Source organism: Sciurus vulgaris (genome assembly GCF_902686455.1).
Source record: "Sciurus vulgaris genome assembly, chromosome: 12".
Classification (NCBI taxonomy): Eukaryota; Metazoa; Chordata; class Mammalia; order Rodentia; family Sciuridae; genus Sciurus; species Sciurus vulgaris.
In genome coordinates this window covers 78,092,093-78,120,084 of record NC_136473.1, presented here as the reverse complement: position 1 = coordinate 78,120,084, position 27,992 = coordinate 78,092,093, and the positions used below count along the sequence as shown (strand labels likewise).

General features: G+C 44.6%; 1 protein-coding gene across 1 annotated transcript; it reads right to left on the bottom strand.

Annotated features, from left to right (window-relative positions):
• Positions 1-4,925: 4,925 nt before the first annotated feature.
• PM20D1 (peptidase M20 domain containing 1) lies at positions 4,926-27,406 on the bottom strand. Its single transcript, XM_079107890.1, has 13 exons — positions 27,150-27,406; positions 24,328-24,414; positions 21,444-21,676; positions 20,731-20,817; positions 19,976-20,109; positions 19,563-19,682; positions 18,638-18,713; positions 18,154-18,215; positions 17,854-17,932; positions 15,004-15,075; positions 10,932-11,100; positions 8,666-8,765; positions 4,926-7,285 (listed from the first exon to the last, which is right to left on the bottom strand). The coding sequence occupies exons 1-13, from the start codon at positions 27,316-27,318 to the stop codon at positions 7,162-7,164; spliced, it is 1,512 nt and encodes a 503-aa protein (XP_078964016.1). The 5' UTR covers positions 27,319-27,406; the 3' UTR covers positions 4,926-7,161.
• Between the last annotated feature and the right edge of the window lie 586 nt (positions 27,407-27,992).

Sequence of the window (27,992 nt, the reverse complement as noted above, 5' to 3'; positions counted from 1 at the left end):
CTCTGGGCCTCATATTGAATTCTGGACCTCACGGTGTATGTGGGCATGACTAATTGGACAGGGTTAAAGATGAACAATCTCAGTTAATCAGGGCAGCACTGCTGCAGGGGTCACAAGCCAAAGACAAGTAAGCTTTATCTTGTGAGAACCAAGTTGCAAGAAGACATATCTTGCAAACCAGATGATCTAGTTTCAAATCACCCTCTGTGTTTATTGCCCTTTGCTTTCCCTAGCCCAGGTTTCCCAAATTGCCCTGATCATAGAAATCACCCATGGGCACTTTTTTTAAAATAAAGATTTCCAGGCCTCACTTCTGGAAATGGTGTTTCCAAAAGTCTTGTGCTGGGCCAGAAAATCCACCCTTTTAAAATGATCTGAGTTGTTTGGGGGAGCAGTGCCCCAACCTGATGGTTCTCCATACTGGCATATTAGAGCCTTCTAGGGAACTTTAATAAAAACATACTTTGCTGTTGGGGGACATGCTGATCTTTGCCTGGGAAGGCTCAGGAACTCTTCAAGGGTATGGAGGTGCTTTGATTGAATCTGACTGTGTGGGTTTATATGTGAACTCATTTGCTCTGAGTAATCACCCTAGGAAGTAGTGTGTTGCAATATTACAAGTGGAAAGTGGTTGAAGAAAAGGTTGATTTAAAAGTTATTTAAATTACTCATTAGGAAAATGTAAATCAAAACCACATTCAGCCTGGTGCAGTGTAGCACACCTGATTTCCCAGTGATTTGAGAGGCTGAGACATGAGGGTCACAAGTTCAAGTTCAGCCTAGGTGATAATAAAAAATAAAAAGGGCTGCGGATGTAGCTCAGGAACAGAGTGCCCCTGGGTTCAATCCCTAGTACCAGGGGGGAAAAAGCATAGAACTACCATATCACTGAGCAATCCCACTCCTTAGTATGTGCCTAGAAGAATTGAAAAGAGCCAAAAAATGATTTTTGTTAGAGGAAACAGTAAAGTATCAGGCAGGTAGAGAGAATGTGGCGTTTTCATGGGATAGCAGGTTATTCAATGTGTCTGGGTGCACATAGAGAGGTCCCAGATGAACAGGTAGATTTTGATGATAAGATCAGTTATACAGCTTAAGACTTCTAACATGAACTTTATTTTGCGGTGCTGTGGATTCAACCTAGGGCTTTGTGCATGTTAGGCCAAGTGCTCCGTTTTTGAGCTACATCCCCCAAACTTCTTGCTTTATGTGTTGGTTGGGTTTTCATAGCTAGATGATGAAGTCCTTGAGCATGGGGATTTATATTTTTAAAATTATATTAATTTTAAAAAATTACTTTATATTTAAAAATTTCCACCATTTTGTTGTCAACATTCATGCACAAACTTTTGAGTAATTTTTGTTTTCATTTCTTATTCTCTCTCTCTTTCTCTCTCTCTCTCTTTGGTACTAGGGATTAAAACCAGGGGTACTTTACCATTGAGGTACATCTTCAGCCCTTGAAAACATTTTTGTTTTTAAATTTTGAGACAAGATCTTGCTAAATTGCTTAGAACCTCGCAAAGTCACTGAGTCTAGTCTCAAACTTGCAATCCTCCTGCCTCAGTCCCCCAACTCACTGGGATGACAGGTGTGTACCACCATACTTGACTACCTTTTTGATTATGGCCAAACTAGTGAATGTAAAGTGGTATCCCACTGTGATTTTAATTTGCATTTCTCCAATGTCTAATCTAAATAAACTTTTAATCTACCTTTCTTCAATTCAGTTTGCATTTTCCATGCATTTCTATATTCAGTTTTGAAGTCTTGGGCTAAATCATAACCTTACCACAGAGGTTTTCCTGATTTCTCAGACCAGGCACAGTATATATGAGGTATATAGAATAAAACCTTTTTGTTGGGCATGGTGACACACACCTATACTATAATCCCAGCTACTCAGGAGGCTGAGGCAGAAGGATTGCAAGTTCAAGGATAGCCTGGTGAAATTAGTAAGACTATCTCAAAAAATAAAAAGGGCTATCTCTCAGACTTGGGTAAGAGAGCCACCTTCCCTGGGCTTCTTACTTTGGAAGCCACCATATATTAAAACCACAAAATAACTATACATATCAGAAACCAGGGGATGTCTCTCCACGTGGGGTTCAATACACAGTGCTGACACAGAGCATCTGATAACCTTGGTCACACATTCCTGAGGATAATAAATATAGTTTAGGCTCAGGGAAACATTTTTTACTATATATTGTCCTATTTCTTATTTATTTAAATTGATAAGAATTGTATATTTTTTGTGTACAGCACGTTTTTAATATGTATATATTAAAATTATAAAAGGCTCTATGAATTTTCATGCCATCCTTGTGCAGGGGCCTTGCCAATCTTCTCTGTCTCATTCCGTTTTAAAAAAACTGGGGTTTGAACCCAGGGATGCTCTACTACTGAGCTACATCCCCAGCCCTTTTAAATTTTTATTTTAAGATAGGGTCTCCCTGAGTTGTCCAGTTTGGCTTCAAACTTGTTATCCTCCTGCCTCAACCTCCTGAGTTGCTGGGATTACAGGAGTGAGCCACTGCGCCTGGCTCTTCATTCCATTTCAGTATGTGTGCTGCCAAGGCGAGAATGCCATAGGTCTTCAGAAAGCAAGGTAACCATGTCTGAATGCCCAAAGGTTTGTGGGTTGTATGGCTGTGAACTCTGGAGACAAATGGCTTTTGAGTGCAGGGAGGAATTGAGCTGTTAAAGTGCTTAGCTAAGAGAAAAGAAAATTAACTTGTCAAATCCTTCCTTTCAGATAGTATAGATTCTTGCATGACCTGTTATTTACCCACAGTGCTAAGGGGCCATTTTCTTGCTTGTCTTTAAGTTCCAATTTCTGTTTCTAGAGGTAAACATGAAATACTGTGCTGTTTACAACACTGCATGATGGTTTAGGAACATTTTGTAGTATAAAATAATTTATATTCTTCTCTTTCTCTCTCTCTTGTTTTTTTTTTTTCTTTCTTTTTGGGTTGAACCCAGAGGCACTTTACCACTGAACCACTACATCCCTACTCCTTTATTTGCTTTTTGATTTTGAGATAGGGCCTCACTAAGTTGCTGAAACTGGTCTCAAACTCCAGATCCTGCTTCAGCTTCCCAACTCACTGGAATTACAGGCAGGCACCACTGCACCCAGCTTCTTATTCTTTTTTTATTTAAATTTTCAAGAATATTTAATGAGCTGGACTTGGTGGCAGAGGCCTGTAATCCCAGCAGCTTGGGAGGTTGAGGCAGGAGGATAGCAAGTTCAAAGCCAGCCTCAGCAATTTAGCGAGACCCTGTCTCCAAATAAAATATTAAAAGGGCTGGGATATGGCTCAGTGGGTAAGTGCCCCTGGGTTTAATCCCTGGTACCAAAACAAAACAACGCCCCCTCCCCCCTAAATTTAATGAAATGTTCAGCTCTTAGATAAGAACTTTTGTTTCCCCTGAAAGAAAAAAAATACTGATGGCCATGTTTTTAACAACCCAGGTTCAAATTCAAGGGACTCCAGTCAGTTTTTACACCCTTCCTTTCCCATTTTCTCTGCTTATGAGTATTTTGTTTTCCTCCCCACAAACAGGTGAGGTGTAAGATAGTTGAACCAAGTCCTTTTTGGGGCATAGGGGGATGTGTGGGTGCTTACCTGCTGGAACTCTTTCAAGGTGGATTTGGGGAGTGGTAGATGGGTGGAGGCCGGAGTGGGGGAAGGTCCCAGATTCATGGCCCCTTGAAGTAGCCCCCTTTCCATCAAAGAGTCATTATTAAACTTTTCCAAAGACCCTCCCCATAATTGTTCTTGTCAACAGGATTTTGCAGGGGTCATCGACAGGACTTCAGGAGTTCTGCAGAGAGCTCAATGAGGCTTGAGCCTTCCTCTCACTGTAAAGGCCTGGTTTCTCTGTCTTGTAAAAGCTAGGTCTGCGAGCAAGCTTGTTGCACCAAAATTACTATCTCCATTTTCTGTAGCAAAAACTTGTGAAAACCTCTCTCTAGTCTAAGAAAGTGGGAAAAAAGCACCTGCCTGCCAGGTAACGACTCACTGTTATATAAATCCCCTCCACTGGATATTAAGTTCAAAGAATTTTTAGACTCTGGGGTCCAGAGAATTTTAGGCATTAGCTCCTATAGATGGCAGCCACTAAAATAAAACTGCTTCCTGGAAATTCTCAGGTGTTCTGCCTCATCTGACCTACATCACCATCCTGCCCAGAGTCTCGGGGCTCACGTTTCCTGGCCAGGCCAGCATTTTGAGCCATTCTCTTCACAAAGCACCCAGGGACCACTGGGCAGGAATATGTGGTCATAGAGCTGGGATTTAGAGCAGTTCCCCCTCAAGGGCCTTCCTTTCCCACTAGAGGGTTTGGAAGATTATCCTTTATAAAGTTGGAAGATGTGGTGAGGCTGGATGGGGACAGGGTTCGCTGTTCATTCTTCTCCCAGTTACTCTGTGGATCATTAGAGACCTGGCTTCCTCAAACTCAAAGGAGGGAAAAGAAGGCGGGAGAAGACGGAGGTTGGGGTGGTAAGAAATGCCGACTGCATGAGAGGTCAGTCAGGGAAACCCCGAGCTAGAGCTGAGAACGAAATCCACTAGAACAGGCTTTGTCCTTACAGCTCCCTGAAACACAACAAATAAGCAGAGTGCCCCCGGTTCTTGGGGTAGAGAGCGTGGTGGAATTGAGCCATCACTGAACTTGGGGGGTTTTGACCTGCATTTTAATTCTGGAGTTGCCCCTTGAGAACCATGTCATCATGGGCAAATGGCTTCTCAGAACTATTAGCACAGGCTTTGAATTCAGAAAGACTCTGGCCCTAACACCTCCATGACCTTCAATCACCTTGAAGTTACCTAACCGTGGAGTCTTAGTAAAATGGCCAATAACACCTTAGAGTTGTATTATTTTCTGTTTCCAAGAACAAAATACCACAAACTGGATGAGTTATAAAGAAAGGAGGTTTGTTTTGATTCCAGGTTCTGGAGGTTCAAGGTTCAAGAGAGGGTGGGACAGGGGGAGGTTATCAGGTGGCCCTCTGGTGAGGGCTTTCTTGCTCGCAGAGCCCAGATGGAGCACACAAAGGCATTTTTCTGTACCTTTTGGTCTCTTTGTTTTTAAACCAGGTGCCATGTGATATTTTGATACACGCATACATTGTGTAATGTTTAAATCAGGATAAAAAACACATCTCTTCAAATCCTCTTCTTAAAATGCCAGCAGTAAAACAATCATGGTGCTCCACCCTGATGACTTTCATCCTAATCACCTTCTAAGGCCCCACCTTTAAAGACCAGAGTCAGAGTAAGTTTTCACTCTCTTAAGACCATTCACATATGACTTTGGGGATTAAGTTTCCAACTCGTGAATTCTGGGGAGACACTCAAACCATAGCAGTGGTTGTGAGGATTAAATAAAAGAATTGATGGAAAGTAGATTCCCTTGGTGACTTGGGACCATGGAGGAACTGAGCTCAGGGCCTGGTCACGTGGGTTCGAGCTGATTACCACCGGCTGGATGTGTAACCACTCTGAGGATCCAATGGTCTCCTTCGAGAGGGGAAGCATTACCTTCTTCATGGGGTTCTTGTGGGGCTCTGCGGAGATAATTGAGGTCTATGGGACTACTTTGTACAGCTCTGCACAAATGTGAAGGATTATTTTTGTTCTTCAGCTTGCCCTCTAACAAAGGCTGAATAAGTACTGAATTGGCCAAAAAAAGGGAGGGCTGGGGAAGGAATGTGAATCTTAGCAGGAGCAGCAAAAAAGCCGGAATAATCCCCACTCTGTGTTTCTAACACTGACAATTAAGACCCAGCTCCAAGGAGCAGCTCACATTCCCAGGAGGGAGGTAAGGAATTGGGGGTTGGGGGTGCTCAGCAGGGTTATGAGGAGAGGGCAAAGGAACCCATTGCTATCAAGCCCCAGGAAGGCAAGCAAGGTCTTTGCCTGGCGAGGGAAAAAGAGAGGGAGTCTCTCAAGTCCCAGTTCCCTGTGTCTCCCTCTGTGACCCTGACTCCCTTGTGATCCACAAAGCACAGCTCCTGGCCTTGAGCCAAGAAATGCTCTTTCCAATGCCCCCCACCTGGCAGCTACTGAGCAGATTCAAATATGCTCAGGAATGGAGTCCAGGAAAAAAAAAAAAAAAGACAGGAGCTTTGCTGTCGCCTAATGGAGGCTATCTTGTGCCTCCTTCTACCCCACTGGCCCAGGACAGAGCCCCTCAAGCCAGTCTCCCCCCGACCACTCCTGCATGCCCTCCATTTCCCCTCGATCAGTCTGAACTAGGACCTGGCCAGGGCCAGGGTTCTGCTGGTCCTGAGCTCCACTGAGAGGCTGGGTCATGAGTGCCCTTCCCTGGGAAGCTCAGCCCCGAGATGTGCCAGGGAAATGTTTCCACAGATTAGTGCCTCCTGGGGTGGGACAGCAGCAGCAGGTGGCAGGAACAGGGCAGGGGAGGGAGCAAAGCCCAGAGAGCCCTTGGGAGGAACCCAAGGACAGAGGATTTCTTCTCTAGGCCCCAGCCTTCAGAGACAGGAGGTATGGGGTCCCCCAAATCCTCACCTCAGGTTCACCCCTCAGTGTTCAGTTGGTGCTGCACAGATCTCTATTTGATCGATGTGGTGGCAATGATGGTAGCACCAGTTTGACTAAGTCCTGTTCCAGATGTAGAATAAATCAGAGGGTACAGGGAGGAATGCAGAGGCAGGAGAGAAGAGACGAAGAGGCAGCTCATGAGTTTGAGGAGAGAGGGATGACAGGGGAAAGGAATTTCTAGCAAGAAGAGATACAGGAACCTTGGAGAAGGCAGTCCAGCAACAGTGCCCTGGATGAACACTTCTATCAGGTAAAAACCAGTGGAGAAAAGTCGGGTCTAGAGGTGGAGAAGTGAAATAAACAGCAGAAAGCAGAGGGGTCCTGTCCCTTCCAAGATAGGAGGGACAGGAGGCAGTAAATGCCAGTCGGTTGACAGATGAGCTGTTGGGAGAAGAGAAGCCAGATTTCTGCTGACCTTCCTTTACCCTGGCCCTGTCTTAGGTGAGTTGAGGAATGGGCCACATAGTGAGAAGTGGGCGAGGTGAGCCACGTATTACAATGTGGTTTTGACCATGACTCTCATCAACCTTGGGTTTGTCTGGGCCCCCTATAAGGCACCCCTAGCCCAGCTGGCTCCTTGACTTCACAGTTCATGCAGGTGAGGAATGGGCTTCCTGTCAGTGTCAGAATTCTGGATCAACTCAAAGATGAATTTCACCTGGGTCTGGTAGGCTTGGACAGAGATTTTCTCGTTGACTCCATGGAAGCTGAGGGAAAGACAGATGCATTGTGGGAGGAGGGAAGAGCCCAGTGCTGTCTCGTGGGTCTTATTACCCAGCACTCTCCCCACCTCTCTTCCCATTCTCTGATACTGCTGGCCTTTGACCCTTGGGGAATGGGAGAAGCCATTTGTGAGGTTTCATTTGACATGTTGGTCATCTCTCAAGAGGGCAGATAGTGAATCAAATCCTGGGAGTTCAAATCTTTTCCTGCTCTGAAGTCCATTCAATAATTTCCCTTCCAGGGGAGCTATCTTTCTAATTCTCTTTCTCTTAGGATAGAATCCCCAGCTAGACGTTTCTTTAAGCCTACCGCCCCCACCCACTGCACCCCTCAGCTTACTAAGGGCAAGGGAAGGTAGGGAGGGAACCCTAGCCCAGGGCACCTATTGGGTTCTCTGCTTCACCTAGGAACCTTGCTATCAGATCACATGCCCACCAACCTGCCTCCCACCATGCAACACAACAAACAACAAAGTACACTTGTAACTTCAAAGATGCTGGAAAAGAGATAGCTCTCAGCCCTCCCCACTTGGTTTAAAAAACAAAAACATGAAAGCTATTCTTAAGTTCATATTTAAATATTTTTCACTCTGTTTATAGGTGATGTATGATGGAGAAATTTTGTCTGGATATGATAAGTATCAGAGTTCAATGGAAATTATCCTCCCATACCCCAGGGTTCAGAATTTGCTGACGAACCCACAAAATAGTAGATTACACTCAGAAGTTAAAATTAGTGCTCCTATCTTGAATTTTCATAGTATTTCTTCTGAGAAGGCAAACCACATGCCTACAGTTGCCCTCGTGTGTGTTTGCCTTCTCAGAAGAAATACGATGGAAATTCAAGATAGGAGCACTAATTTTTGTAGGTAGAGGAAATGAGGTCCAGGGGGTTAGCATTCTCTCAAAGGGAGGAAGAGCACCCAAAGATCCTAATTCCACCAGGTTCTTGCCAGTCACCTGATTATCTCTATTCTTTTTATTTTATTTTATTTTGTGGCAATAGGGATTGAACTCTGGGCACTCTACCATTAAGCTACATTCTCAGTCCTTTTTAATTTTTCAGATGGGGTCTTGCTAAGTTGTTGAGGCTGGCCTTGAACTTGTGATCCTCTTGTCTCAGCCTCCTGAATCACTGGGATTACAGGTATGTGCCAACCTGCCTGGCTCCATCCTTTGAAAAGAAGGGCAATTCATATAAATTCTGGGCAGTGACAAGACAGGCAATGAGGACAGATGGCTTTTAAGATGTCTCTGTTTTAATTTGCTATACCCTGGCTTCCTCTAGTTTGTGGTCTGAGTGGGAAGGTACAGGTCAGATGTGTCTCCTCTCTCCCCACTGTGACTCGGATCTGTTCCACTCACCTTTTGAGGGCCTGAGGCTGCAGGTAGACAGGGTTGAAGAGATAGATGCCAGTGGTGAGGTTGGTGTAGTGTCGGCTGTCTGTGTTGCCAATACAAGTACCTAGAAAGGGAAGATTAAGAGGAAGAGGGCTTTCCATGAGAAATCAAGCCAGAAAGTGGCAGCAGTCTAAATGGCTGGAAAATTAGGACCCCCCTAGGTCACTATAGGGCAATGGCTGGGCTCACTTATGAGCTATGGCTATGTTTGTTTTGTCTTCCAAGCTTCCCTTTATCAAAACATCAAGAAGCATCATTTCTGCCAGGAACATGGAATCCTAAGGGCATTGGTGAGATAGCCTTTGAATGGTCTGAAACTAAGTGTCCTCTAACTAAATGACCTCCAGGGAGGTCAATATCTTTATTGGGGTATATTTCATCCCCACAGCCATGGTCATTTGCTATTTTAGAACTCAAAAATGTAGTTAGGCATGGTGGCACACACCTGTAATTCCAGCAACTTGGGAGGCTGAGGCAGGAGAATCACAAGTTCAAGGTCTACCTTAGCAGTCTAGTGAGGTCCTAAGCAACTTAGAGAGACCCTGTCTCAAAATAAAAAATAAGGGCTGGGGATATAGCTCAGTTGGTAGAGTGCTTGCCTTGCAAGCACAAGGCCCTAAGTTCAATCCCCAGCACTGAAAATAAATAAATAAATAAATAAATAAATAAATAGGGCTGGGATGTGGTTCAGTGATAAAGCACCCCTGGATTCAATTTCCAGTACAAGAAAAAGAAAGTAACCATAAATGTTCTTTATCATTGGGTCTATATTTTGTATGCTAGATCAGAAATAAACCCTCTGGGGAACTTTACTGCTATAAAATCCAATCCTCTCTAAGTGGAACATGATTTCCTGTCATTCTCATCCTCGGTTTTAGAGTCAAACCTCAGATTTGGAAAGTTCCAGAATGTTTTCTTCTCCTACTCTCCTAAAGACAGAGGAGTAGGTAGGTCACCCATCAAGGGCTAGGATTTATCCCTGAAATGTACAAAAGACACCTCAGAGCATCAATTCAGGTACAGTGGGATGATTTGAAATGGTAATTTGTGTTTTGTTCTATTTTCTTCTTCTGCTTTCAAATGTAGTTTCATGTGTGGGAGTTTCTGCCAGTTGATATCTGCCCATCTTTTTTTCGTGTAACAGCTTCACTACAGTGATGAGATGACTATAAGTGTCCCAAAAGATAAAAAAGTAGGGGTTAGGGAGCCTTTGAAGGTCAAGAGGGGTAGACCTGAGACTGAGAGGGCCACGGTCCATAGATGTTAGCAGAAATCCGTGATTAAACCCAGATAGCAGGAGTGGACATAGGCCTTTACACTAGAACATCTCCTCCCACACTGTAGACCAGAGATTCTCACACTGGTTAGCCATTGCTCATATCAGAACCACCTGGGAGTATTTGTCAGAAAGGCAGGTTCCAGGGTCCCATCCAGATCTGGCTAAATGGAATCTCCAAGAGTGGGTCCAGATGTTCTCCAGGTGATCCTCTTCCACTCTCATTTTGGAGAACTACCGTCATAGATTTGGATGATATGCTAGAAGCCTGGGGTGGAGAGTTGCAAATGTTTTGGTCCAGGAGGTTTCTCTGGGCTGATAATTGAACCCTGCTGCTGAGCTGTTATCCCAAAGTGAATCAGAACTAGAATCTGGGGGGAATCTTGTCTCTTTGTGACTCTTCCAGAGGGGGAGAATTTTATTTTATTTTATTTTTATTCCAGATGTTTCTTTTTTTTAAATTTATTTTTATTGTAAACAAATGGGATACATGTTGTTTCTGTTAGTACATGGAGTAACAGCATACCATTTCATATTCATACATTTACATAGAGTAATGATGTTTGATTCATTCCGTTATTTTTTTTCCTCCCCCTCCACCCCTCCCACCTCTCTTTTCCTTCTATACAGTCCCTCCTTCCTCCATTCTTGCCCCCCATAGGGGGAGAATTTTAAAACAATCCTCCTTTCTCTGCCAGAGGGGCACAGGTCTTTGATAGACTAGGTTAAGTAAGGACCCAGGCTGGGCTATTTAGTTTATTGTTTCTGCTCTTTTCCTGTTTGCTTTCTCACTTCCACCCCAAAGGGAAAATACAGTTCCAGTCCCATCAGGAGGGGAAGAAGCCAGCTGTTTCCAGGATGAACAGCTGGGGTGGGGGGGTGGGGCAGTGGACTTTGGATAGGAAACAGTTCCAGCCCCCGCCTCACTCCAACCACAGCTGATGAAGTCATTACCTGGAGTAACAATATTGACTTCCGGGAAGACAGACTGTATGGTCTGGCGGAGCAGCTGGTAGCCCAAGGCTTGGTCATCAGTGGGGCTGATGGGTAGCGGGTCAAAGGCTTTCAACACGTGGAACTGGACTCGGTCATCAGCCACAATGTTCTTGATGAGTTCTAGGACCTCCATTGTGGAAACAAAGAGGAATAGATTTCTTACTGAGCTGCAAGTACCATATGAATTTACATGATCCTGATTTCTCTCCAGCAGAGCCCTGGGGTTTACAGAAAATACCCTTTTTATTTTCGGTACTGGGGATTTAACCTAGGAGTGCTTTACTCCAGCCCTTTTTATTTCGAATATGGTCTCAATAAGTTGCCCAGGCTGGCCTTGAACTTGTGATCTTCCTGAGTCACTGGGATTATAGGCCTGCACCACCACACCTAAAAGGACTCATACTTTTTAGCAGTAGGACATCAATTTCAACTGACTGGCCATAGCTGGTGTAAGAGCTAGGCCTTTCCGGAAAGCAATCTACAGCATGATAGATTTAAGCTAAATATTTGGGAGGCTTGTCTTCTAGTTATGATTCAGGTGGGGAAATTTTGTGAATTTCCCCTTAGGTCATGAGCCACAGACTGGGTTAAAGTGCAAAAGAGTCTGTGGAATAGGAATCTTGACAGCAAAGGGGATGATCTTGCTTGTTCCAGAGAGTCCCAGGTGATGAAAGACCATACATTTTTCTTTCCCTTCTCTGGGCATTCCTGCTTCCTGTTTGTAACCAACTGCACTGGAGCCAGGAAGATGAATGAACTCAACACAGACAAAAGTCAGGAGTTGGGATGCTTGTATTCAAGTCTTGTCTCTTTGCCTCCTTTCCACAGGAAGGAACTTTAAGAAACTCCTAGAAAATTCAGCCTGAAATGACTCAAGGCAATCCAACAAAATCTCTGATCCCAGGAAGAATGCAGACCAGACCCTGATTCTCCCAGTGGCCTACTCATTGAGGACCATTCAGAACAAACCTCCCTTTCCACATGGTAGCCTGTTAAACTTCTGAAGACTCTTGTTCCTTACAGAGAGGTGTTGGAGCTGATCAACATCTGGAACATAGGAGAGACCAGCGAAAGATGGAGAAGGAGGACTCTTGGGGCTGCCTGTGTTCCCACCAGGCTAGCACGAAGCTCTGTGCATGTGGCCTTAGCCCATGTTCCTGACCCATGGGGCTGGGGCCCTAGGGAGAGCAGTGACCATGATGAACGGGCCTTGTGAGCTTTGATGGATGGAAGTTTTCCATTCCTCTCTGGGCAGCTGGGCAGGGTGGGCCTCAGGATCCCAGGGGGTTCATCAGATAGGCTGGGAAGGAAGGCCTCTGTGGTGGGAGAGAGGAGGGAGAGTGCCAGGACCTGGGGAGATGGAAGCCTGCTGGGTGGAAATCAGCCCTTGCAAAGGGCATGGAGTTGGAATGAGGCTGGAAAAAAACCGGTGGAAAGAAGCTCAGTGAGGGGAATTCAGTGATTTCCTGACTGTATGAGCCCCTAGGGAGTGGACAAAGGCTGGCACCTGATGAAAAGCAGCAGAGTCAGGGCTCACACTGGTCCTGCCTACGCCCTCACCCAATGCTGGGTGGCTCTGGGCAGGCCCGGACCCACTCCCCGATCTGCAATGAGGAGTGTGCTTCCCTCCCTGTGCAAGGACAGATGAAATTCTCTAGGGGAATAATTTAGGGGAAAGGACCACAGAATGACCCCTCATGATGTGTCAGGGACCCATCCCTAACCCATCTGATAGTTGTTGGGTTGCCTTTTTTTTTCCAATACTCTAATAACTTTTGTTTTCCAAGACAAAAATGATCAGTGTTCTTCATTACAGTAAACCCATGTGCAAGCCGTTGTGTCATTTATAAATCCCTTGGTAAGAGACCAATTCTATTTATTGCAAAATAGAATGTTAGCACTAGAGGATATTTTACAGTTGATCTGATGCAGGCTTCACATTTGAATCCCTGCAAGAGCTTCAGAAATACTGATGCCAGGGTGCATGCTACGCCAATTAAATCAGGACCAATTAATCACCAGTTAGTCCAATTTAATCAGATGGGACCCTGTCACTGTATTTCCCAGGTGATTCTAATGCACAGTAAGGATCAGCTACCACTGATCTGGTCCAAGCACTCTCATTCTCCAGGTAAGAAAGCTGAGGTACAGAGGGGTTACATGACATCAGTAATGTCACAGAAGTAATTAGTCACACAACTGGGATTAGGATCCAAATCAGATTCTTTCTTATTACATTATCATCTTTCATAACTCTTTCTTCTTATAAAATTAGAACTCAGAATTTGATTCCAAAAAGGGACCACAATTTGGACAAGATTTCCTAGAGCTTCCAGAGACCAGCTATTTAAGAGCCAGCCTGACTTCTGCTATAATGCCAGCAGTTTGCTGCTGGTATGACAACTAGATCACCCAGGAAATGAAACCCATCCCTCCCACCATCCTCCCCAGAAAATAGCAGCCTAATTTTCAATGGTTTTCTTTATTGCTTCCATCATGGGTTGCCTTTCTGGTTAATTTTTTTTTCCAGTGCTGGGGATCAACCCCAGGGCTTTATGCATGTTAGGCAAGTGCTCTACCACTGAGCTACATCCCCAGTCTATTTTCAGTTCATTTTTGAAGGGTCAGGTTAACCTTTTGAATTCTTTTGGCTCAACCAGATAAGCTGGCAGATTAGCTTACAGATATCAAACATTTTGTGTAACTTCTGCTCATCCTTAAGCTTTCAGCTTAGATGTCACTGACCCAGGGAAGCCTTGCCTGACCCCCAGAGAAGGTCTGGTTCCTTGAAACATTCTCTAATAGCACCAGGTTCCTTTGTCATGACACTCATTGCTGCCTAGGAGGTTCCAATTATATTAATAACACTCCAGTTTGTACCTCTGGTTCATGTCTCTCTCCAAACCTGAGGTATTTATAATTGCCTATTAAAATGTTATACACGTCTTGAACCTCAAAACCATTGTATTTCTCTTTGAACTTGCTCTTCTTCCTGAATTTGCAATCTTGATCAAAGGCATTAGTGCCTGTTCAACTACTCAGGTTAAAGACTTTGGAGCCATCTTGCCATTCATTACATATCCATATTCACATCCTATCCTGTTAAACCTTTCTCTCTTGAAAGGGAATGCTCCTTCTTCACCCTGTGACCATGGCCTCAGTTCAGACCTTCACATGCCCTACCTGAGACATCGCGGTACCTTCCTGTCTCTACTCCAGTACGTCCTCTGCATTGCCACAACATTATTTCCCTCACACCAAATCTATCATGGTGCTTTCTGAAGATTTCTGAAAGTTCACTCCTGTCCACAGATTAGAGTTCCAGTCCTTAGCATGGCACAGAAAGCCTCCATCCCCAAGCTACAATTCCATCTTCTACCAAATTTTCATCTCCTACTGTTTTCCCCCAGTTTATCTTCCTCCTTAGTAACAAGGAATGTCTTACTTCTAGAAAATTCCTAGTGATCCTTTAAGGCCCCTACTCAAATTTCCAGAGGTCAGAAGAGGTTTTTGTTGACTCTTTAAGGTGGCATCAGTCTCCCTTGCAACGGTCCTATAGTAATTTTTTCGTCCCTAATTGTTACAATCATAGTGTTAAGCTGTGGTTAAGAATACTCTGGAACTGGACTGCTTGATGTGCACTCATTGAGTATACTGCTTAGCTGCTCCATTGCTCTCTCTCACCAGGCCAATGAGGATAACGCAGTTGCCACTTCACAGTGTGGTGGTGAGGATCTGATGAGTGTGTGCACGTGTGATACCTCAGGATGCTACCTAACACACGGCAATCCTGTAGTAATATACTTACTACTATTGCTATAATTCATTTGTACTTGTCTCCTACCCCCAGACTCCAAGTTCCCCAAATCAGAGGTCTCCTGTCCTAGCCAAGTAGCAATAGGACACCTTTAAAACATGTAGCTTGAACAAAGGAGAGATTGGCTCTGTCCTATGATCGTAGTTTAACACAGGTCCTAAGGGCCCCACCTCTTTGATGATGAACCTGTTGTCTGGAACATATGACACGTACCTCCGTGACTGTCTGTGCAGGGTGAATCCGGATGTTGACTGTGGCCTTGGCCACTGGGGGGATGACATTCACCTAAGGAGAGAACCACAAACCCTGGCCTGAGCCAACCTCAAGTTTTCCATAGCTCAGCTCCGCCTAGGAAATACCAGTTACCATCAACAGGGGCAGAGTAAGCTGATTTGATTTAAAGAAACTGCATTTAATATTTTTAGTCGGCCCTTGTCTTCTCTGGGTCATTGGCATGTGGTTATATTCAGGCCAGATCTCCATGTTTCTTGGTCCTGGAGGGAGTCAGAGCTGCCCAGACAGGATTGCTTTCCTGTGATGGCCCTGTGTTGTGCCATTGGGAGCCTTCTGTGTGCACTTTCTCAGGGCCACCTGGACATTAATGGGCTTCCGTCATAGTGTGTTTGAACCTTATGAGGATAATGTTGGGGTGGGGGCTTCTCATGCCCAGTTATGAAATATGACTCAGTTTTTTGTCTGAAGAAGGACAAGGACTACTAGGAGAAGACAGACTTTGGAGGGATTATTTTTCCTTAGATGCTAAAAGAGAACAGTTTCCCCAACTGTATGTCTTTTTTTGAATAGGTATGGTGCATAAAAACACTCGGCTAGGGAACGATGAACTGGGCTGTTCCAAATTGGCTGTGTGAGCCAGGCAGGGTGGCATACACCTATAATCTGAACAGGAGGTTGAGGCCAGAGGATTGTGAATTTAAGGTCAGCCTGCAATTTAGTGACACCCTGTCTCAAAATAAAAAATAGAAAGAGCTGGGGATGTAGCTCAGTGGTAGAATACCCCTGAGTTCAATCCTCAGTATGTAAAAAAAAATTAGCCATCCCTCACAAATTGGCTGTGGGATTTTTAATAACTGCAGCCTCTTTGTGCCTGTTTTCTTATCTAGTAAGTGGGACAGTAATACTCCTACAAATCTTAAAAGGATCAAATGGAGTTAACAGATGTGAAAGCAGTCTGAGGATGAAAACACCATTCAAATGCAAGGTCACAGTACTGCTATTCTGGTGAACACTACAGGCAGCTGGCACAGAGGACCTGAGTCAGGTTACACCCTGAACTCACCGGTCAGCTATGCCAGGAATTGATTCTGAAGCACCATTTTCTTATATCCAACTTGAGCTCCAGGTTACAAGAACTTCTCAAGGTCACACTGTACTCTTGGCATGGTGCCCCCAGAAGTTGTGATGGTGGTACTGACAGTTATAGGAGTAGTATAACTTTCTTCAAGATTTCGAGAAAGGGACCCAGGCACAATGGTATATGCCTGTAATACCAGCAATTTGGGAGGCTGAGGCAGGAGGATCACAAATTCAAAGCTAGCCTCATCCACTTAGCAAAGCCCTTAGCAACTCAGTGAGACCCTGTCTCAAAATAGAAAAATAAAAAGGGTTGGGGATATGGCTCAGTGGCTAAGTATCCCTGGGTTCAATTTCCAGTTTGGGGAAAAATTTTTTTCAGAAAGGCCTATTTGTATGTGTGGCTAGGATTGGACCTTTTAAGAGAGATGCCCCTTAATGGCCAATCTAAATGGAAGTGAATCAATTTGCTGAAAAATAATTTTGGAATAAAAATTTATCAAAATATTGAACAAACTAAAACTTATTTCTAGAAGAGTAAGTTTCACATAGAAATTAAGAATCAGAAAAAAAAAATCAGCAGGGTGGCTCATACCTGTTCTCAGTAACTTAGGAGGCTGAGGCAAGAATTACAAGTTTGAGACAGCCTTGGCAATTTAGTAAGATCCTTTCACACACACACAAAAAAAAAAAAAAAAAAAAAAAAAAAATCCCCAAACAAAAGACACCAAAAACCCAAGAATCAAAAATCAAAATACCAAAAACAAACAAACAAATAAACAAACAAACAAAGGGCTAGAGATGTAGCTGTGATAGGGTACCCCTCAGTTCAATCCCTACTATGCAACCCCCAAAAAAAGAAAGAAAGAAAGAAAGGAAGGAAGGAAGGAAGAGAAAAAGAAAGAAAATTATGTTTGCTAAGCATGACCAATATTTCATAGATTTTGGGAAATGATGATATATAAGTTTTAAGTGTTGTATATCTGTCACACATAAGATAGATTTTATATAGGTGAGTTTCTCTTTCAGTGTAGAGTAACACTGAGAGAGTACATTAATTATTTATTAGTTGTGTGGATAAATCTTTCAAAACATAGGGAAGACTTAAAAAAAACAATCCTTGATGGTAGAAAGCTTAGAAAACTTCAGTTTACATGAACAAGGTACTAGGTAAATGTAAAGTCTGTTGAATTACAACTTTAGTACAGGTCACAAGTGCCAACTCCCAAATAACCCTTTTGCACACTAGTGGGTTTGTATGTGTATATATATATATATATATATATATATATTTTTTTTTTTTGGCATGGGGTAGACCCAAAAGGTAGCATTTCCACTAAAATGTGTGAGCATACACACACACAAACACACACACACACACACACACACACACATTTTTCTGGTAAACCCAGGGGTATTCTACAACTGAGCTACATCCTCAGCCCATTTTTTGTTTTGAGACAGTCTTTTTACATTGCTGAGGCTGGCCTTACTTGTGTTCCTTCTGTCTCAGTCTCCTGAGTTGCTGGGATTCCAGGCATGCGGCACTATGCCCTGCCATATATAAAAAATTTGGTCAACAATTTCAGAGGGTTTATAGACCTTGACCAGACCTTGCTCTTGAGGCTGACCCAGTGATGTCACAGGACAGTTCAATATGGGCCCTTCCTATTCAAACTGTAGTCAGAGAAGGAAGAAGCCCCTAGATAGAGCTGAGGGATGGAGGTGTACGGGAAAGCCAGGTCATGTTACCTTGACCCCTGCATTGAACATGGTAAGTGCTGTGGTGGTCCTGACCATTGCATTGGTCACCTCATTTTTCTCCAGTATCCTAAAACAAAAAGACTAAGGTCAGACATTAGGAAGAACTATCCAATGAGGAAAGGAAGTTCACTCCTTTTCCTGAACCTCGGAACTCTTTAAGGCTGAGAGAGACATCCTATACATGGATTTGATGTAGTGTCTGTGGCTGAGTTGATTAGTCAGGTTCAAGTGAAACAAGGGGAGGTACAGGTTTGGGTGTGGGGTGCAGAGGAAGATAAGAATGCTTACCTGCTTACCAGGGGCCGAAACAACCATAGGTTGCTCAAGACTATATTGAGAGGAAAGGGAAACTGAAAGGGAAAGAATGAGGTTAGCAGGCTCAGAGGGCTCAGCACCACAGGGTCACTGTTCCTGCAGTTGTCTCTTCCCACTTCAGACCTGCCAAAGGCCAGGAAAGCAGTCAGTTCATTTGACTCAATCTCTGCTAGAGACCTAGGCAATTTCTACCTGGCTGAGTTAACCTGGCCAGAACGATTGTTCAGCAACCTCTAGGCTGAGTGGGAACCAAGTCCCAAAGGGTGCCTGGGTGCATTAGGTCTCAGGGTCTCAAGTATGCCAGATTCCTCATCTTGGCTCAACCACTGACTGTGGTTTGGTGAGAATGGGCAGAGTACTGGTCAGCACGAGGGCCCCTTTATTACTCCAAAGGTGACTTCTTTGCCACCATTTCATTCCCCTCCATGACTGGTGAGGAGTGCACTCCTTCCCGTACCTCGCTTGCCATTTGCTGCAATGCTGTCTTCAAGAGCCCACTTCCAAACATGTTTGGCATTGGTGTCTGCTCCAGTCTGGAAGAGAAACAGAGTTCTCAGGACTTAGCTAACCCTAGTCAAAGATCAACACCCTGAAGAGGAGGAGGGAGATAGGCAGAAGTGTCACCCATTCTGGTTAGGAGTTCTGCCATCCACGTCCAAATCATCTCCACCACCCAACCATTCTGAAGAAATCAAGTTCTCACATGACTACCTCCACCTCACCAGCAGGAGCTTTTCCTGTTCACCATGTCCAAGTTAGAGTCCCTTGTTACTCACCTCTCCCTATTCCCCTCTCTGACATCCTGTCTCATAGCACCTACGACACTGGGGCAGAATTGTCAGCCTCCTCTGCTAATTGTGAGTTCCTGGAGGACACGGATTATTTCGTTCCTTACTGTACACCTTTCCCCTGGCACAGAGCCTTGATCGTGAGAGCTATTCATTTTGTATTTGAATGCAAGTAGTTCTCTTTCCCATTTTGCTAAGACAACCCAGCCATAGGTGAGTGTTGGTATAGACCCTGCTGTTCTCATCCACAGTCAGCAGCCCTTTATTTATCTTTGTCCTCTTCCCAAGGAAGACAGAATTTAGCCAGTTCTACTAGTCATTGACGATCTCTGATTTCAAACTGCTTAGCTGGACTCTGCACTACTGAGCTACCTGGCCTAGCTTTGATCTGCTTGCCATAGGGAGGCACTGATGGATCCTCTTCTGACCCAGCCCTTGTCTGGGCACTGGTAGCTGGGTCCCTCCTGTGGCCTGCACCAAGGCTTCCTAGCTGAGCTTCAGGGAAAGAACTATATCCTTCTTGAACCCAAAGTGGAAAAGTGCCAGGTCTTCATTCCCAAGTCTCACATGGGTCCAGGTCCAGGAGCTACTTACCTGCTGACAGCAGCCGAGAGGATGCCAATGCTTGTCTCCTTCGGAGGTGCTGAAGAGTGGCCTGGAGTTGTGTTTACTTGCAGCATGAGGTCAATTGCACCCTTCTCTGAGACTGAAATCCTGTGGAAGGAGATCAGAGATGGTCCTTCTGATTTTTTCTCACCACGAATTAACCTATAGGTCCACAGGACATTCTGCATGGTCCGGTGGGCTAGGAGGACAGCTTCATATTGTTTTAAGAAATCTACACTAGAGGAGCAAAGGAAGGGGAAACCCAGGACAGGTTGAAGATCAGGGTGGTTAAGGCAACAGAGGTAAAATGGAGTCTCAGCATGGCTTATAGATACCAGGCTGGGGTCACCTCAAATGGGGCGGAAACTTCTTCCAAGATGCAGAATGGTTGCTTTACTCACATGGCAAAGGGTTTATTGAGCCTGGAAATGAACCCATCCAAGATGAAGCCACCCTCATCTACAATGAAGGCTAGTTGGACACCCCTGGCCTGTAGCAGTGCTGAGATCTTTTGAGCCCCATTTGTCCCCGACACCTGCAGACATTGAACCCAGAGTCACAGTCCTTCTTGACCAGAAACAGACCTCATACATACCTGAGACAGTTATGTTTTACAGAATCCTGGAATGCTAGAGCTGGAGGGACCCAGCCCCTCTCAGTTTCACAATGAAGAAACTAGGACCCAGAGAGTACAGTGATTTGTCCACAAAGTGGCACTCCTGGAAATAAAACACCATCATTGATTTCCCTGTTTGGTTCTTTTTCCATCACACCAATATTTTTCAGGGTGCAGTTGATGGTGCAGTTGAAGTACCTGCCTCCCCCAGTAGGGGCCCTAGAGATAGGTTTAGGGTGAGTTGCCTCTACCTCCTCATCATGGCCCAGAGCAATGAAGAAAGATCTTCGAGGCTTGTAGTGCCTGCCTTCCTCAGATATCACCACAGAGTTTGCTAAATATTCAGATCTATGGCACAAAGACCCAGGAACCTGAGATTTGGTCATGGTCCTTAGATAGTTCTGGCCCAGACACACAGAGAAGTTGGCAAGCCACTGTGCCGTATCACAGAGACCCTGGAAGAACACGATGGACTTGGGTGAAGTACCTGCCTGCCCCAGTAGGGGCCCTAGAGCTAGGTTTAGGGTGAGTTGCCTCTACCTCCTCATCATGGCCCAGAGCAATGAAGAAAGATCTTCGAGGCTTGTAGTTCCTGGTCAATAGGAGTTCCAAGGCCTGAAGGATTGCCTAGGGTTCAGAAGATCATGGAAGAGAAGAAACACTTATTATCTGAGTAGGGTATCAAAGACAGCTTCTTGAATCAGGGCTGGTGGAACTAGATTTCATAGAGTCTCTTTAAAGAACAAATTTGCAGGTCCTAGGGGACTAGATATGAGGAAGCAGAACTCTGCATAAAACATTCCTCTGGAGAAAAGCACCAATTTATTGGTGTCAGAGCTGAAAGGGTTCTGGGGAATTATCTACTCTAATTCTTATATAGTTGAGAAGTCAAGATCCAGAAAAAGGAAGTGACTGTCAGGCATGGTGGCACACGCCTGTGATCCCAGTGATTGGGAAGCTGAGGCAGGAGGATCACAAAGCTTGAGACCAGTCTCTGCAACTTATAGATATCCTGTCTCAGAATAAAAAATAAAAAGCCCTGGAATGTAGTTTAGTAGTAGAGCACCCTGGGTTTATATCCGTAGTACTAGAAAAAAAATTTAAAAAGGAAGTGATGCCTGATGGCTGGAACCCAGTTCTCCTGGAACCAGGATTTTTCCTACCATAACCTCCTTCCTCCCAGAAGTCAGCCATACACTCCATTCCCAGGTTGATCTTTAGGGCCCCAAGGCAGAGGAAACAGCTTTTCAGACCATCACAGAGTTCTTGTTGTCCAGCGTTCCCCGACCATGGATGAAGCCATCACGCTCCAGCCCGGAGAAGGGGGGCACTTCCCAGTCTTCTTCAGGGGCAGGTACCACGTCAAAGTGAGCCAACAGCATGTAGGGCTGCAGGCTGGGCTCTGAGCCTTGGACAGTGAACAGGTGGCTATAGTTTCCCACAACTTCATGCTGGATAAAGTCGGTTTTGAACACTGTAGGAAAGACTGGACACCAAGGGAGAAAAAGCAGGAGAGAAAACCAGGTTTAACAGTTGCCTTTGGATCTGTTTCTTGATTGCTCACTGTCAGGCGCCTATCATCCGCCATTTGCCTGCCTCTCGCCTGTCCATCGCCTGCCTTACACCTATCCATCACCCAATGCATGAGGTTTACCTCCCAATCATCTGACAACAGTCAGCAAACTGATCACCGACCCCAGTGGAGCACCAGCTGCCTGCTGTTGCCTGGAAGTTCACTGTCACAGTACTTGCAGGTGGCTGCCACCATTTTGAGACAACAGCCAGGCCCCGTAGGACCCCTGGCCGGACTGACTGAGCCCCATCTCCAGGATCCCTCAGCCAGACCGATCACTCCCTGCCTCTGGGGCCCTCACATCAACTGACTGCTCCCTGCCGCCCTATCACCGGGACCCCAGACCAACTGATTGCACCCGGCCGCCAGGATCCCACAACCACACCAAACACATGAGACCTCCAGGACCCCTGCCGGACCAACCACATCCCTTCTCCAGGACCTCCAGCTGACCACGTCCACCCCTGAGCTGCAGCTCCCCATTTGCCAACACATTTGGAAGCCAGAGCGGCCATCTTGGATAATCCTGGAAACCTTAGCTCCGATCTTTAGGTGGGGCAAATCCCATCCTGAGAAGCCTGCTGGAGGCTTGAAACTCATTGTCAGGTACCTCTCCTGCATCAGGCTTCTGAACTCTGGGAGGTTTCATTACTATATGACTGTTATACTGTAGATTTTCTTTTTTCTCCTTATTGAAAAAGTTTAAGTTTTTATTTCTTTACTTTTCTTGCTCTCTTTTCCTTTTGTTTACCTGTTCCCTCAGAGTCTCTTTCTCCCTTTTTTTGTATGCTAACATCCAATTTCTTTGGATTACACTCTCACCCTTTCTATTATCTAGAACTTCTGTATATTCTTTTCTTATCCCATTAACAGCCACATTCTACATCCCTCTGCATCCTCTTTGTCCTCCATTAAAAACTGCAGACCTTATTGCAAATCTGTTTGTTTTCCTGAAGATAATATTTGAACTCATTCTGTTTATTATGACAATTTTGTTATTGTCCTCATAGGGGCTATTTGGTCTAGGACTGCATAGTTTCTGAATTGGGCACTGCTAATATTGATCTCCCCTTAAAGAAAGGGTCTTGGAAACCTATAGGGCCACTATAAGCCTATAGGGGGAAATCTGCATACCCCAGATCTGCACTGCTAGAGGGGAAGAAACATGAACAACATGAAAAAACAGTTGCCTTTGGCCTTCTTATTATTTTGTGCTATTTTTAAAAATGTGCATCCTCCTTTAAGAAACCTCTGGGACAAAGTTAGTCTAAATTTTGATCTGCCTGTTCAATCTCTGAATTTCCTATTCCACATATTTTGATGTGTTGTTACCATGTAATGACATGCAAAGTTTCCACTATCTCCAGACCTGGCTCAGTCTGACCTGTAACATGCTACTACATACAGAAATCTCTGCAGTTGAGGATTTTGTTAAATTTTGAACATAGTAGTTCCCCATATATAAATTACTCAGAGCCAAACATGAGCCCTAAAATTTAGAGTTATTTTTCTTTTAAGAAAACATCATTTCTACAGTTTATGTTATACGGAGATAAAATATACTGTGTTTGGCACAAGGTCACACTTCTGCATGCAGGTGTAGATTTCCCACGGTTAATTATTCAGATTATTGGTAGATCTTAACACAGGTGGCCTTAGATTCATGTGAGAAATAGCTTATATCTCCTTCTGGGCTTTATTGGAAGAATCCACATATTTCTCTTCAGATACCTAGAAACAAAATGGAAGAAGAATGTGGTTTTAGTGTGTCACAAAGATAATCTAGTTTACTGTCACTGTGAATTTCTCGCTTTTTATCAGCTGTTTGGTAAACATTGCAGCCTGTTCCTCCAATCTGATGACTTAGCCATTTTTCCCAGAGTGCTGACAGGGGACTACTTCCTGCTCCTAGGCCAGATTCTGCCCCCTGACAACTTTGGAAGGGCTGCTTTTTATAGAACTTAGGAGGGGGTCCTCACTGGTCTCCATGAGATTTTCACAGGTGGGCAGGGGAATTCTAATGCTCCTTTTCTCTTTGGATCTATCCTTCTTAGCTTGTGCTCCAGGGGTGATGGGGATGAAGGGAGGAGGGCTGATGTGACAGCCCAGTGTCAACTCTCTAGAGGCTCAGAAATGTGTTAGTAATGAATCTGAGCAGGCCTCCATAGGTGGAGTGCATGCATGGAGTGCAGGTGTGCGTGTGCAGGTAGGGATGGGAGACACATGGGGCATAGTTCTGAACATTTGCACAGGTGGGAGGAATTCCTAGTTCTATCTTTTGATTATGTAATTTTGTCTAATGACACATATTTAGGGCAAAGATTGGGAGAGTTCAGACTGCAATATGACAATTACATGGCTTAGTTCTTCAAAGGGAAAACCTATAGTCTCTATTCTGCCTCCATTGGGATTCTCCCTTTTATACTTTCCTACTATGTGCAAACTCAACAAAGACCTCTAGGAATTAGAGTTTTCTCTGATCAATGACAAAATATGCTTCTTTATCATCTTGTCAAAGAACCATGTCCAGCCCTACCACTCCTCACCCACAGTGGGCAGCTGACCTTCACGAATGTATTCTCCAAACTCAACCAGGGCTGTGGTATTGGACTCCTCGTGGCTAAAAGACACAGTTGGAATCTGGATGGCACCTGTCAGAGTTAAAGTCAGAGATGGAATATTACAGATGATATGGATTGAGCATTCTTGATCAAAACAAAACAAAACAAAACAAAAACCCAAAAAAAAACCCTGAAAGCCCAAGTGCTCCAAAAACTAAAAATATTTAAGTGTCAACAGGACACTCAAAGCATTTTGGACTTTGGAGCATTTCAGATTTTGGATTTTCAGATCAGGATGCTCAAATGGTAAAGTCAATGTAAATATTCCAAAATATGAAATACTCCAAAATCTGAAACACTTTTTTGGTCCCTTTTGGGTAAGGGATAGTCAACCTGTAATAACCATTTTTTTTTTTAAATTTAGTTTTAGGTGGACACAACACCTTTATTTTGTTTATTTAGTTTTTATGTGGTATCAGGGATTGAACCCAGTGCCTCACATGTGCTAAGCAAGCGCTCTACCACTGAGCTACAACCCCAGCCCCAACAACCATTGTTTTTCCCCAAGTCTTCTGTGTATGAGTTGTTTGTTTTTATTTCTAATAGTACCAGGAGTGCTTTACCACTGAGGTATATCTCAGTTTTATTTTGAGACAGGATCTTACTAAGACCTCGAGTCTGTAATCTTCCTGCCTCAGTCTCCTGAGTTGCTGAATTACAGGCATGTGCCATCTCACCTGGTTTAAAAATTTATTTTGCATTCATTATTTATTCCAGAGGGCAAAACAATCCTGTGAGGACATCATTGTTGTTTTCCCTAATTTGAAAATGAGGAAACAAACTTAGAGAGGTTAGGTGAGCTGCTGGAGATTGCCCAGCAATAAGGAGCAAAACTGGAATGTAAAAGCAGGTCTTTTGAGTTTATTTAAACAAATATAATTCTTTAAGGAAGACTAAGTCCAAGACGGGAGGGAAGTAAAGTTTGGTCTCTGACCCTGAATGGAAAGTTAATACAAATTGCTTCCTAAGGCCTCACTCTGCCTCTTAAATCATCACTCCCTTTGATGAGTCTAGGTTTTATCAGTCTCAAGGTGCCCACTGTCCTGGGCCCTACATCAATGAGGCTTGTATGCTTGTCTGTGTAGAGGGTACATTGTTCCTCATGAACTGGCTCCTCCAGAGTCTCAGTGACCTTTCAACCAAGTCAACATTTTGGGCACATGATGTATGGGGAAATGAGGATTAAGATGCTCCTAAACAGGTTCTTCAGTCATTAAACGGTTTCATCCTACCCAGGTGTTTCAGTTCCTGAATTGTCATGAAGCTCATCCCTTTAAATCTTGAAGTCTTTAAAGACTGAAAGAATCCATTGTCAAACTAAACACCACTGGGGGAAACACAATGAGTCATGACAACATCTGATTATATAGTCACCTGAGAACATTGCTCAGACACACTCACTTGGACCATCTTGGTCTCCAGGAAGTGCTTTTGGATGACAAATAGACTTCTATGTTCAGTTTTGCTAAGGTTCCTCCTTATAATATCATAGTCTACCACATAGATGGGAAATTCAAGGTTCAAAAGCATTAAAACTGCCTACCCAAGAGTAGACCCAAGTTCAGAACTCAGATGTTTTGCACCTTGCTTATAGTTCTAAGCCACATTGTTATTAGGTCTTTTCTCTAGGTTTGTTTTTGTTTTTGAGTGTGTAGTACTGGGGATTGAATCTAGTAGCGCTCAGCCTCTGAGCCACATCCTCAGATATTTTTTAAAAATTTATTTTGAGACAGGGCCTCACTAAATTGCTCAGGCTGGCCTGGAACTTGTGATTTTCCTGCCTCAGGTTCCTGAGAAGCTGGATTACAGGTGTGTGCCACCTACGAAGTCCTACCTCAGGTTCTTATGTAAGCATTTGCCTTCTGTGCAAAGAGAATCTGAGCACCTGCCCATTAACTTTCAAAAAACTATTTATACTATGCTTAGGGAAAGCCCTCTCTGCTTCCCAGGTCTATCACTCCAGCACGTGCACAATCCATCTCCAAACAGAGGGGTTAGCATTTGTTCCCTGCATCTGCCTGCACATGTTTATGTAGGCAGTTTCTCTTAATCCACTACTTAATGAAAGGGAAAAGACTGGAGTGAAGCCCAGTGGGAGGAAGGATCTCATTATCCCACAGGATCTAGCACTCAACAGAAACTTTTCTCTTTCCACCTGGAAAACAGATTAGGATGAATGAGTTGTCAGCATTGTTAGGTTCTTCCATTAGAAGAGGGAATTGGGAACATCCCACACCCCAGGAACACTCCACACCCCTAGAGCAATCTGGAACCCAGTGAAACCTATAGGACACTAAATGTTGACATCCAATGTCCATTCCCTGTTGTGGGACCTGGAGAAGGTCACTTGACCTATGCCTCAATTTCTCTCCTCTGGAGATAACACAGAGATCATTTAATTTTATTTTAAGATACCACAAGGATTTAACAGACATGAAAATTTTCAAAGGCTGAAAGTGCTGTTCAAACAAAAGCTGTTGTAACACTGGAGACAGTGTAGGGCGGGAGGCGGACATGACAAGAGGAGCGAAGGTTGAAGCCTCTAGGCGAGGCAGGAAGCACCAGAGTGGAGTCGCAGAAACCAGGTCTGGGGGAAGAGTAGCAACCCCAGGTCAGGGCATGAGGTACTGGGACCGGGCCTGGGTGTGGGTAGGAGCTCCGACTTGAGCAGCGGCCCTTCTGCCGAGGGAAACGGGGGTCATGGGTTGACCGCAGAACCGGGGGACCTACGTCTGAATGTGTCGGTGAAGGGGACCCAGGTTCACCTTTCAGCGCCTCTTTCATAGCGACGTGCTCCTCTTCGCTGAACTGAGAAGGGATTCGCGACGCCCCCTGAAACTCCCTGCCCTTCAGGTCATTGGATCTGGAGACGGGGGCAAAAACTAGCAGCCACACAGCCGCCAGGGCCATCACGCAAACGTTACACCGAGTCATGCTTCTCTGGAGTCTCTGCTACCAGTCGGCCGCTGAAGTTTGGACCTGAACACCCAGATCGCCTGTCTCGTCCTGTCACTGCTCCAATTCTCGCTATGCTTTAGCTCCACCCCATTCCTAGATCTGACCAATCACCTCTTGGCTTGGGTTGAGGAACACCCAATCGACGCAACGACCCCGCCCCAGCCCCCGCAAGGCCTTTTGGGGGTTGTGGTTTCTCTCCCAGTAGCAGCTTAGTGAAGGGCAGAGTTGAGGCAGGTCTTCAGGTGAGAGTCAAGGTCTTGTCCGCACTTGATTTTTCTGCTTGGAGGTACTAGTAAACGTCTTGTTGCATGTCCGCAATCCAATTAAAGAGAGAAAAAGCAAAATAAGATGAACAAAATTTATCAGACCTTAATATGTTTTTTTGGTTTCTTCTGAAGTTTAGGACAATTCATTCCCTAGGTTCTGTGGTGGAGCTGTGCAGGTTCCAGGCTTGATTTCATCTGACATAGAAAGATAATTGCCCTGTTTATAGATATTGCTTTGAAATACCAACTTACCTGGGTGTGGCGGGACACTATTCTAATCCCAGCAACTTGGGAGGCTGAGTCTGGAGGATTGCAAAGTCAAGGCCAGCTTCAGTAATTTAGTGAGGCCCTCAGCAACTTAGTGAGACAGTAAGAAAAAAATCA

What these genes read in the sequence shown, in the direction of transcription:
- PM20D1 (XM_079107890.1), bottom strand. Translation starts at nt 27,318, where the DNA reads ATGACTCGGTGTAACGTTTGCGTGATGGCCCTGGCGGCTGTGTGGCTG. An exon ending in CTCTCGGCTGCTGTCAGCAG is followed by an intron (nt 18,714 to 19,562) that starts GTAAGTAGCTCC and finishes TTTCTCTTCCAG; the next exon opens with ACTGGAGCAGACACCAATGC. An exon ending in AGTCAATATTGTTACTCCAG is followed by an intron (nt 8,766 to 10,931) that starts GTAATGACTTCA and finishes TTCCCTTTCTAG; the next exon opens with GTACTTGTATTGGCAACACA.